Consider the following 13,172-nt stretch of genomic DNA (forward strand, 5'->3'; position numbering starts at 1 on the left):
ACAACGTGCATTCAGAAACTTTTATCGTGAAGGATTAGCTGGGGTCTGTTGTGCGCACTTTTTTGTGTCAATTATTTATATCCTCGGTCTAGCCAACGTTCGAGTTTCAACGTATAGGAAAAGGCTCTCGTTAATTCATGAATATAATTAAGACAACGTGCTTACCAAAAGTTTAGCGGACATATGCCATACCGAATAAAGGTAGCTTAGCAACTTTAGTTTCTAGTGGTTGGAGTCCTTTCATTTGTCTAGGGTAATTCCCATGCCCCAACACATGCAGCACGCCATTTTGCGAACAGAACTATTCTGCCGCGCGGCCAGATCGTTAGGCCGTGGAGAGCTATAGGTAGCTGCTGCACGTAGCTAGCATAGCTGATCAGAAGAAATCCGAGATGGCCGGCGGGAGTAGCGAAGGCGAGGCGGCGGCGGTGCCATTGCTGGAGGAAGAGGATCAGGAACAGCCCACGGCGGTCTACTTCGATGGCTGCCCTGGGTGCATCATCGACCGGGAGAAGGCGGAGAACACAGGGATCCCGTACTGGCGCTTCTTCCACATCTGGATCATCAACCTCGTCGTTTGTATGCATAATCCCTAGCTCCTCACATGTTCTTTTTCCCTTTGATTTACAGTCGTTTTTTCTTCTTTTGATCTGTGGCTGTCCTGAACGATTTATCACTCAGTTTGTTCTTAGTATATATGTTCCTAGTTATTAGAACGTCTGCAATGCCAATTTATAAATAGCTAACTAGATGAGACAAAAAAATAATAAAAAATAAACATCGTAGGGGAGAGTTATGTGAGCCGTGAAAGAGTAGTTTCTAGAAAATCGTGTGAGACTAGCTGTTTAGAAATTGCTAGCTATTTAATCTCCCTCCTTGATAACTAATAGAATTCTCGCTAGACTAGCTTCTCTGCCAATGTGAATGATCATAGCCTAAAATCTAATAAGCATATACGTATAATCCAGCTGTACACTATTATATATATTGGGTAAAATAGTTCGGTATACATCTTTAATAAGTTCAAGTAGCAAATAACAATATTTAAAATATTTGAATTTTCGACAACATATAACACAACAATAGGACAAACGGCATATTAGCCTTTGATTCCTACTAACTTGCTAAGTAATTCAACAGTTTAAATCTACTTTTTTAGATAATATATAGAACCAGGTTTCAGCTGCTACCTCCCGAGAGAATGTACACAACCGTTCACTACAAAAACAAGTTCTTGGGCTCGAAGTCAAAGAAAAGAAAACAGCCGCACAGGGCAGACAAAGACTAGATAAAAGGAAAGAATCAAGACTAAGCCTCAACCCCGTTCATAAATTTGGCAAACTTGCATGCTTGGTCATAGGCCCCAAAAAGTCTGCAACCGACTTTGAAGCTTGCTCTATCCTTCCCTTTATGTAGCAAGGACTGCCACTGGATCCAATCTGTAGCCCTGAAAATTACCTACCATCCATAACCAATGATGTATTGTTTCACACAATTTTTCACAATTTCTCAATCCCCACGCACAATTCTGGTCCAAATTAGGGGCCAGCTACTAGGTTCCTCCTCACTAGTCATGGTGGGTGTCAGCATTACCAAGAGGACCAAGAAGGGGCCGGCTCGACATCCACAGTACAAGTTCAATTCAGGAAATTAATGCATGAAGCCCGAAAGGCCAATGGCTGACTGGGTAGCTAGCTACCATCAACCTAGCCTGACAATCCATAGAGGCAATGTGTGGATCCAAGAAGCTAGATAAACACGCGCTATGCATCAAGGTATGTTTCATACCTTAGTTGATGACAACGCTCTTTGCCTCATCCATGGACTGACAGTCGACATATAGCTCACTCACCCTGCAGCGTGGCCATCCCAGTCTTGAATCTCCCACACAAGCAACAGAGTTAACAAAGGAGTTGGTCATGCATGTGCACATTCACCTTACTCCGACTCAGAGATTGAGATGGTGTCCTGATAGAGCAAGAAATTGCTTGATTTTTTTCCACAATTAATTAAGTTGATGGAGATGGTTAGATGACCTAGCTAGTCTACCTAAGGCCAGTCTCAATGGAGGTTTCATTAGAGTTTTATGCACATTAAATATGCTGATGTGGCGCTATATTAATGAAGAGAGAGATGATAAGAGTTTCATGAGAGTAGAGAGAGTTTCATCCCCATGAAACTCCTATGCACTGTTTCCAAAATATTGATGTGTTGGAAACTGTGACATGAAACTCCCATTGAGGATGGCCTAATAGTAGTTGAGTGGAAAATAAGTGTGTTGGGAAATGGAAAACTAAATTGCGTCTCCCTCACATATACTCTGACATAATGTCTTAAAAGTGTCTTTTTCCAAGACAAAAAAGGTCTCAGAAAACCATAAAGGGTAAATTGGACCCTTCATCAAATTTCACAATCCTACTTAATATAAAAACCATTCTTCGAACTGAGAAAGATTTTAGGAACCTGATGAATATACATTACCAATCATGAAGAAACATGTGTTCTATGTGAACAAATATGCTAATGGCCATAATGATGTGAAGCAACATATCTCTTCATCGATTCTGCTGCAACCATTAGATTCCTGTGTATATTATAGTTCAGAATGTTGATCTCTAACTGTTTTGCCCTTTGAATTTCAGGTTTGCCAATATCATCAATATTTCCATTCATATACTTCATGGTATATATGTTCTTTAAGCCTGCCTTTATGTCATTTTCGTGAATGACACCTTGCACTTTGCATTGACTTTGAGTTCTTTCTCTATTCTAGACTTTGTAGTATCCACCTTGTATAATACATTGATTTATGTGTTTTTATGGAATGTAATAATCATCTGTGTTGAAATATGTTAGCATATATTCATTCTCATACTATATCTTCAAAAGATAAGTAGAGTTTTATAGGTAGCAACTACATCTGTACTTAGAAACATTTATGTGTGGTCAAGTTTTTCTTTAAATCTTTACTTGTAGTGTGGTGTGTGCACTCCTCCGCATGATCATGTAATTTTTCTAGTCAGACTACTGCGAAGCATAATAGAACATCATATCTGCATATTGACACGTGTTATGATATAAGTATTGTACTAGCTCTTTTTAGCAAACATGGTCCACGTTGAGTTTGAGTTTGTTCTGGACAACAGATAAGAGACCTACATGTTGCCAAACGAGTAGAAGATATTGGATTCTATGCAGGTTTCATAGGTAAGCAATTCCCTAGTGATTTGACAGATTTTAGTCCTCAAACATTCTAAAAAATACTAAATTTCTTATTATCAATGTCCTACATATTCTTAATTTTCGCAGGCGCTTCATTAATGCTTGGTAGAGCCTTAACTTCTACCATTTGGGGAATGGTAGCAGATCGTATCGGGAGGAAGCCAGTTATTGTGTTTGGAATTTTTACTACGTGAGTATTTTTTGTTTGTATCATACTAAATAAAGCTACCGCAGTGAGGATCTTGAATTATTTTCCTTTTGTGTTGTATCTCTGCTTATTTAATTTGTGGCATATTGCTTTTTTTTTATCAGGCTTGTCTTCAATACTTTGTTTGGACTGAGTGTCCACTACTGGATGGCAGTAGCAACCAGATTTCTTCTAGGTTCTTTGAATGGATTACTTGGAACCTTAAGAGTATATCATATTGATAACCAATTTACTTAGTTCTTCATTGAATCCAATATAGTTATTAACATGACAACTGATATTTATAGGCCTATGCTGTTGAAGTTTCTCGACCTGAGCATCATGCTATTGGATTGTCACTTGTAAGGACCAAAACTATCATAGTTATATAGTCATTAATTTCCATTATATTTAAAAAGGGGACATTTCAAATGATATACTTTCTTTATATGATTAGATTAGCACTTCATGGGCAATAGGTCTTATTCTTGGGCCATCCATTGGTGGGTATCTTGCACAGGTATCCATAGATTTGGAGCTTTCTTCATATCCCACATAACATGCATCCATGTTATTCTTATTGTTTTCTTCCAACTGACAGCCAACAGAGAAATATCCAAAATTGTTCCCTGCCAACTCATTGTTTGGAAGGTAATCGTGTAACATATGCGTATACTTCAATTAATCTAATATAATTTTACTTCAGCTTACAAATTCTTAAACTTTAATAGGTTTCCATATTTCTTACCTTGTTTATGTATAACGGTCTTTTGCCTTGGTATTCTATTCAGCTGTGTTTGGCTCCAGGTACGTGTGGTTAACAAGTGCTATTATTATTTTCTTATATATTCGATCAAATGATCAGTTGTCTTTATTTTATATTATTTTGTTAGTTAATACCTAGAGAACTAGCATAGAGAAGAAATGGGAAATAAGCCTAGATTTGGAAGTTGGAACACATGTAATTTTATAGTAACTCTATAGGAATAAGATCAATCCATTCTCATATATCAGGATAACTTTGCTACATTCTGAGCTATGTGCTGAGCATGTATATATGTAGTGAATGGGGTATTGTGTATAGCGTACATCTCCAATATTCTTTCCTTGCACATCATTTACATATAGTAGTGTAAGAATGAGTGAGCTCTCCTTTGCTTCAAAACTACGAGCCCACTACCATAGATGATTCACAATGACGGACCTATATTTTTTATGAAAAGACACAAGTAGCTCTCAGCCGTGGATAACACAATGGGTAGATTATCACCACCAGATCTTGTTAATAAACCAGCACAAATCTATTTTTTCTGCACTAGTTCCAAACTAATGGGTAGGAACTAGTGTTATCTAACTAATATCTCTTTTTTGGCCTAGTAGGATGGCTGGGTGGATAAGATAATCATTAAGAATGGAAGGAACTGCGGAGACCTCTTCCTCTAGTAGATGTTTTTTTTACTCCTATGATTCTTTTATGTTATGTTCTACTTTGTGACTGATCAGATAATGAAGCTGAGATTTATTTCTATTAAAAGGACTATTCGCCTAAATGGTAGTTTAGCCCATTTACACACCATTTTCGTTTAATTAGCCGTTTAACCTATTTAAATGAGTGTTTTGTCTGACTGACTATTTTCCATTTAGCGCTCGGATAACATTGACTAAAAATAGTGTTATACAAATTTGGTTCAGGAGACATTGCATACACACAAACTTGAGAAAGAGGAAGATCAAGCAACAAAGACTATTAATGGGCATTTGGCTGGTGATGAAGAGAATGTTGAGCAACATATCACTTTGACTATGAATAAGAATTTGTTTCAAAATTGGCCATTAATTTCTTCTATTGTTCTCTTTTGTATCGCTGCCTTTGATGACATGACATATATGGAGGTACATTTTTATAATTTTATCTGTAGATTTGTCATTTTCATTGATATACCTTCAACACTGATACTGTATATGAAAATATATCATTTAAGAATGAGGTAGTTATCCGCTCTACTAAACACATTTTAAGAACCCTTTTTATGGATACAACTTTTTTTACTTACATAAAGTATATACATAAGGAGATATTGTTCACTAGTTATACTGAACCGTTATCTTGAAGGTTGAAATTGAGCTAGAGAAGATAGTGATCAGCCTATGGAAAAGCTATTTTATGTGAAAATAATTTATCTCTAGTTTCTATTCAATGTTTGGAAGCATCTGCCATCCCAGTTTATTTCCAACACCAAAAGCACATTGATTTTGATTCATTTCTCTTATATAACATAACCAATATCATGTTATAGAAATTAACTCTTTTCTTGAAAAATTATAGTACCTTAACAAAATTTTGAAGATATCTGTTAATAATAACTATCGACTTCTAGAGCACTCAATATAATTGTAAAAACAGAGATAATTTAATAGTTCTCTATTTTTAGATTATAAAATAAGTCAAACACTAATTAAAATGTGTTGTTGTTCAGTTGTGTGAATCAGTTAAATATGAACAATAATTACCTATTTGATTGCACATTACAACTGATATTCACAAATTATAATTTGCTTTGACTTTCTCCTACGTGAAATTCCTTTAGCTTTGATCAAGTTTATGATAAAAACACCATTGTTTACAACATTATATTAGTTTCATTAAATTCACCATAAAATATGTTTTGATAGTGCAATTATTTTAAATTGTACATGTTACTATATTTTTTCTAAAAAACTTGGTCAAAACTAGATAAGTTGGACTTAGGACAAAACTAAAGTGAACTATAATTTGATGTGGAGGGGTCACCTTAACACTGAGATGATTGAAGAATGCATCCCAACATTGTGATAATTCCTTATTTTAGCCTTTTCCCTTTCTCATCATTGTTTACTATTTATCATTTCTCTGCAGATTGCTATTGTGTGAAACAAATAATGGTGTTTTGATTTTTTCTGAACATTGTGTCAATTTTTTAAAGAGTTATAAGCTATTTTACCATGAAATTAGCATATGTCAACTGATAATTTAAATAACATTGTAGTTGTTTCCTCTATGGGCTGAAAGTGACAGAAGTTATGGTGGACTAAGTCTACTATCTGAGGATGTTGGTCAAGTATTTGCAATTACAGGTATAAATATTGTTTTGAGATAAGTTATAACTAAATATTATTATCAACCATACCATGCATGTTATTAATAAACTTGATATCCTTAAATTTTTTTTGTAGATTTGGTATAACACGCATAATATATTTGTGTTGATCCTCTCTAACAGTACATATAGAGGATGGGGACTTAGAGGGTATAAGGTGCCTCTTGGATACATATTTGAGTAACAGATTACAATATTTTAACGGCTAAATACAATGTAATTTCACATCCCCACACTGTAGCATGAGCATCACAAATGGTCTAAATGTGAAGAAGTCATAGATTGACATCTTTCATAGTCATATTATAGATGTTGCGACTAGTGTAGAAATTGAGAATTAGCTCATGCAGACGATAGCTCATTTTATTGCCAAAGTAACCAAAGTTGAGGTGGACATGTTTGAACCTGTGCATGGAGGAGCAGGTCAAAATCATCAATAGAGGCACACAAGTACATACAATCAATAGCTTCTCACTGACAATTTTGCAGCACTCTGTCGAAAAGGATCTAGATAGCTAGAGGGGGTGAATATCATCCTATCAAAAAAAGTTCTATAAAAGCACAATGCTAATAGACACTACTTTTCCTAGCCTACTTGTAGCAAATCAAGCCTCCTAAAACAACTCTAGTAGCACGGTGAACTACCACTAGGGCACGTCAACCACACAATAGGATAGGACTACTACTAGTGGAGCTAAGCAAGAAAACAACTAAACTAGCTACACTAATCAATTAGAGAGAGCTACTATAAACTCGGAGCTACACAAGCAAAAACTACACAAGCTAAGTACAATAAGTAAAGCACAAGTGTAGATGATCAAATCACTAAGGGCAGGAGGGAGATAAGTATTATCCCTGAGGTTCAGTTGCTTGTAAGCAACCTACATCCTCATTGAGGTGAGTCTTTTGGTGATCGATTCGCATGCTAACAAGCCTCTAAAGCTTGACCCAAAACTTGGTTGCCTCAAGAAATCAATCAACCAAGAGCACACCAACTAGCCTCAACCATTCAACTATAGATGTTCTTCGTGATACCATGTGGGGTGAGCACAGTACCCCTAACAGTCAACTCAAACGAAGCCACCAAACAATCACCAGAAGGTGATCAATGATCCATCGCTACTCCAAGCTATCTTTGTGGGAACCACCAAGTATAACAAGAAACCTATAGACCATGATGAACTAGTGCCACTAGATATAAACTCTCTAAGAAAATGAGTTATACCTTCCAATCTCACTTCCAATCAATATCTAAGCAAGGGAACGGGAGGTGTTCTTGAGCTATCAAGTAAGGTGTGTATCAGTTAGAATGCCAAGAGAGCCTCCAATCCTGAGCGCACCCATATATATGGTCCCACCAAATAGAACCGTTGGGGCTGGCTAGGAATGGCTTATGTAGGGTCACTAGAAATTTATAGTAACCATCAAAAAAGATTCACTAGAGAAAGGCATAAGAAATCCAATGACTGAGATTTGAATAGATATTGCCATTACCAGCATGCTTTCTTTAGTACACAATTGGAGTCGCCACTAGAGAATTCCAGTGGCCTTCCTGAGTCTTGGTCTGGAACTAGCTGATGCTCCAATGGTCGACTAACCATTCTTCTGGTGATCCTCCAGTAACCATCACTGGAGAAATCCGATGAGGTTTGGAACTTTGTATTCCCCCAAGCTAAGAGCTCCAAGGGATCACCATAAAATTGTGGTCACCCCCTTAGAAGTCTAGTGACTCTTTTAAATCTCCTAAGCACTACCTCTCTATTGACTTTTCTCTAGTGCCCTAGGCATGCCACCACTAGATAATTCTAGTTGTTGCCTAACAACATGAACCATTAGCTCATTAGGGTTTAACATCAACGCAGTCTCTAGTGCTTCCCCCAAAAGTAATGTAAAATTCATGATTAACTGAACTATTCTATGTGTTGCAGGTAATGATGAAATTTTATTTCCAAGTTTTTTAAGATGAAGCCATTTAGATTTGACTTGGAAACATGTTTAACAATGATTGTTTTAATTTATAGCATTGCACCACTTATAATTATGAAATATTCCATCTTCAATTGTAGGTGGCTGCATTCTTCTGTATCAAACTTTTATTTTTCCTCATATTGTGAAAATTTTGGGACCTGTCAGTACTTCCCGTGTTGTGGCTGTGAGTACAAATTAATGTGTCTTTATAGTTTTTGTTGATAATTAAAATTTCATTTAATAATTTCACATGCTATGATGATCTTGCAGTTTTCATCTATGGTGCTTCTGTTTACTTATCCATCCATGACACATCTCTCAGGATTTTGGTTGCCTATAGTGCTAAATGTTGCATCAGCACTGAAGGCCAATTTTGTCGTAAGTGCCCTAATTTTATAATAACTTTAATGTGTTCATGTTGGACCAATAATTGGATTTCGGCATTTGCTTTATTTCCCTTCTATTAGAATATTTAAATGTGGATGCTAAGATACCTATGTAGTGTAACGTTCCATAGGTTTTGACTTTCTCGATCCATAGTAAGTGTCCTGTTTTCATAATTCTAGTGTATATGATAAACCAAATGGAACTTTAATAACTAGAATGTACAGATTTAGTGAAGTATCAAACTTTTGCTTTTCCCATAGTAAGACTTGGTTCAGTTGGATTCTATCTTTTCGATATCAAGCTTTGTATTGATCAGTGTCTTACTAACACCATTCCTTCTTGCACATATATGCTAGGTTACACTTATTACATGCTCTTTAATTCTTCAGAATAATTCTGTGGTATGTGCCTTTACATCCTTTTGCACTAATACCATGTTTCATTACATATCCAACTTTTTGAGATTGTTTTGCTGTGCATTCAACAGACTCAAGATCAAAGAGCAACAGCAAATGGCTTAGCAACTACTTTAATGTCATTTTCAAAAGCACTTGCTCCAATTGGAGGGGGTATTGTGTAAGTAGAAATTTTAATTATTGTCATTTACATACATTAATTGTTCATCTCTGTTTCAGACTATCAAGCTGACAGGGAGTAATCTTTTTATAAAAGTTATCAAATATATTTTTGAAGTTTGCTTAAAAGAAAATAGAATAATATAAAACATGAACATGGTGGTGAATACCATATGACCCAATGTAAACGGAAAGATGATGAAAAACTTTTTATGTTTGTTTTAGTTTGGCTTTAGTGTAGTAGCTAACAATTTTTGTCCATTTTATAATCTTTGTATCTAATGTTGTGACACAAACTTTTATCCTAGTTCGTTAGTGTGAATGCATATAAAGCATAGTTGTCATTGATGTATCTGTCCTCTTTTACATTAATTATATAGTTCCATAGTAGATATTTTCAGTGAGGAAATTTATGCAATGTAGTGTGTGTGTGTGTGCCTTTCCTATTTAGATATTTTCCTGAAGTGAGATGCATTAACAAGAGTTTTAGTACTGAAATATTTATCTGGCAATATTAAATATAATGATTCAATTGATACTTCTCATGGGTTTAATTACAGTGATTTGTCAATGTAGGTTTTCGTGGGTGCAGAAACGTCAACATGCTTTCTTCTTTCCAGGTAAGCTTTGACAATATATTTTGTTATAAAAAATGAAATAAGTTTTTTTTTGAAATTTGCATAGATTAAGCAAGCGCAATAAATGAGTTCTCAAGGGCCAATTTTTTTCCATGAAACTACTATATTTGAGAATATTCACACAAAAAAACTATTTTATAGAACAATTTTGAGTACCTAGACTATCCTTTCCATATTTTTTCAAAAAGGTAGTGGTTTTGCCACCACAGTATGTCAGTAGGATCGGCAGGGCAGAGGGTAGGAAAAGGCCACCTAACTCGGCCTAGCTCGTCATACCCACGAGCTGTCAGCCTCTTGGGCCTAGGTCCATTGGAGCCCACAACATACCTAGGTATTGGGCCTAACTCAACCCAAAAGACTAACCTGATAGGTAAGGATTGTCATCGCCTTATATGTTGTACTCCCCCACCATATCAATTACCGATGTGGGAGCCTAACTCTTCACATCACACTATACCTTGTGATCTTCGGAAGATATTCTCCAGGCCCCGAGTCCAACGCTCATATCACTCACACAACCCGTGTGACCTTCGAGACGTTAACAGGCTCCGCCGTCACTATGTGACCCATTAGATTTTTCAGATTTTTCTGACCTTGGACTCCGATACCACTTGTTATAGTGCGCAGCGGAACTCGGCCCAGCTCGTCATACCCATGAGCTGTCAGCCTCTTGTGCCTAGGTCCACCGGAGCCCACAACATACCTAGTCATTGGGCCTAACTCAACCCAAAAGACTAGCCTGATAGATGAAGGCTGTCCTCGCCTTATATGTTGTACTCCCTACCATCAATTACCGATGTGGGACTAAACCTAACAGAGCAGACCAAATTCACTGGAAGGAATCATTTTTCTAAAACATTTGTATGCTATATTCACGTTTTACCCCTTCCCTTGAACTATAGGTGTAGAACATGAAAAAAAAGGTTCTTATTAACAAACGTAACTTAATGTGCAGGTGACCAAATGTTGTTCTTCCTTATGGACCTCATAATGTTCATGGCACTAATTTGGACATTCAAGCCATTTCTTTCCTTGCCGGAGCAACTCTCTTCAAGTTGATTAGCCAGTCTAGTCCTGACTTTTCTATGAGGCCTGGACAAAACAAAGTTGGAGAGCCAATGTTTGAATGCTAATTAAGATTAATTATTTGCAATTACAAAATAATGTCTGGCAAATAAAAAAGTTGCAAAGAAAAGTTCATTACACATTGTTCTTATGTCGATTTTGCTTCCAGATAAGTGCTCTGCAGGTATGTTACCACGAAGAAAAAATATGTATAGTATGAGCTATTACTGAGCTAGGTAGAGAATCGACAAGTAGAAAAGACCTCATTTGGCCTGCAATACATGAATCAGTGAGAGTACATGGCGCTGGAAGCATTATGGACACCGGTCCAGGTTTATTAGCACCAAGTAAAGTCCAAAGTATAAAGTATTGGTACCTGAACTTCTGCTATAAGATAAGCTAAAGAGAGTTGAAGAAAGGGCTATAGCTTCATTTGAACCCAGTATAATCACCCAGGTTGAATTCCATCTCTTGTCTGTATCTGTTAGCTTCAAGTTTCAACCTCTGTTGTGTTGGCGCAGGATCGAGCCCGGGAACGTCCCGGCGCGACGAACAGACGGCGGTGCGGTGACCGCGGCGAGGGACCGAGTAGATGAAAACGAGAACAACAAAATATACGGGAAGGCAATTTGTTCGCTGCCAATCGCAGCTTCTCCGGCCCCTTGATTCTCTTATTTATAGACTCAAGATGTTCCCCACGCCGTGCCGCACAGGTGCGCGCTACCCTTTCTCCGTGGTGCGCACCACATGCGCCGTGCACGCCACGGCGTGGCTAGACCGACTCACACGGGCTGGACCGTGATCGCGCACGTCAACGATCACGCCGCCCAAATCCTAACCGACGCTAAGCTTTAACTGAAACAAAGATTACATAAGATATCACAACAAATCAGCTAACAAATCTCCCCCTAACTTGTTGCACCTCCATGACGCCGAGAGCGCTCCTGAGCTCCACGAACTTGACCCGGCCAAGTGCCGTTGTGAAAATGTCTGCGAGCTGATTTCCCGTTCCAACATGTTCCACCTCCACTCTGCCCTCTTCTATGCATTCACGAATAAAATGATACCTTGTATCAATGTGCTTGCTACGATCATGATGCAGAGGGTTCTTGCTCAACGCGATCGCGGACATGTTGTCCATCAGCAACTTCACCGGCGCCTCCTTTGTTCCCAGCACGTCAGCTAACAACCGGCTCAGCCACACGCCTTGACAGGCTGCTGCTGCCGCCGCCACATATTCAGCTTCGCAGGAAGACAGAGCAACAATCTTCTGCTTTTGCGATGCCCAGGTCACCAGGCTACCACCCAGGAAGTACACAACACCCGTAGTGCTCTTGCGATCCTCCACATCTCCTGCAAAATCACTGTCACTGTACCCGAGTAGAATCGGTTACAGTCCAGTGCCCCTCTGATACTTGCAGCCGTAGCCAATGGTGCCTTTCAGGTACCTCAACACACGTTTGACAGCCATCCAGTGAGCTTTCCCAGAGGCTTCCATGTACCTGCTAACCATCCCAACAGCTAAAGCTAGGTCCGCTCTGGTATTCACAATATAATGAAGACTCCCAATAATGCTCCTGTAGGCTGTCGCTTCCACAACTTCTCCCTCCTTCGACTTGTAGAGTTTCAGTCTAGGTTCCATAGGAGTATCACAAGCAGGTCATCATCCCTGCGTTTTCAAGTATCTTTACTGCATATGAACCTTGACTGATCACAATCCCATCATCTCCTTGCTTCACCTCTATTCCAAGATAATAGCTAAGAAGGCCGAGATCGCTCATGCTGAATTTTTCTTTCATCTTAGACTTGAACTCCTCGATGTCATGCACATTCGGCCCAGAGATTATCAGATCATCAACATACACCCCTACAACAAGTGGAGAAGTTTTGCTCTTCCTTTTGTATACTGCAGGATCCATTTTACTCCTCACAAAACCAATGTTCAGCAACTCTCTATCGAGTTTGGCGTTCCAGGCTCTCGGAGCCTGTCTCA

At 38.1% G+C, this 13,172-nt stretch overlaps 1 protein-coding gene across 2 annotated transcripts; it reads left to right on the forward strand.

Moving 5' to 3' along the window:
• Positions 201-11,330, forward strand: LOC8060052 (protein ZINC INDUCED FACILITATOR-LIKE 1). 2 transcript variants are annotated; one of them, XM_002449305.2, is made up of 17 exons: positions 205-579; positions 2,643-2,683; positions 3,147-3,207; positions 3,310-3,412; positions 3,535-3,637; positions 3,718-3,771; positions 3,867-3,929; positions 4,011-4,060; positions 4,141-4,216; positions 5,102-5,302; positions 6,436-6,523; positions 8,613-8,698; positions 8,785-8,892; positions 9,258-9,302; positions 9,389-9,477; positions 10,053-10,096; positions 11,070-11,330. In XM_002449305.2, exons 1-17 carry the CDS (start codon positions 393-395, stop codon positions 11,171-11,173), a joined length of 1,503 nt encoding a protein of 500 aa, XP_002449350.2. In that variant the 5' UTR covers positions 205-392; the 3' UTR covers positions 11,174-11,330. The 2 variants fall into 2 exon arrangements, with proteins under 2 accessions (XP_021316602.1, XP_002449350.2); XM_021460927.1 differs by lacking the exon at positions 8,613-8,698 and having other exon boundaries at positions 201-579; positions 8,837-8,892.

The sequence above is a fragment of the Sorghum bicolor genome, chromosome 5 (genome assembly GCF_000003195.3).
Source record: "Sorghum bicolor cultivar BTx623 chromosome 5, Sorghum_bicolor_NCBIv3, whole genome shotgun sequence".
Lineage (NCBI taxonomy): Eukaryota > Viridiplantae > Streptophyta > Magnoliopsida > Poales > Poaceae > Sorghum > Sorghum bicolor.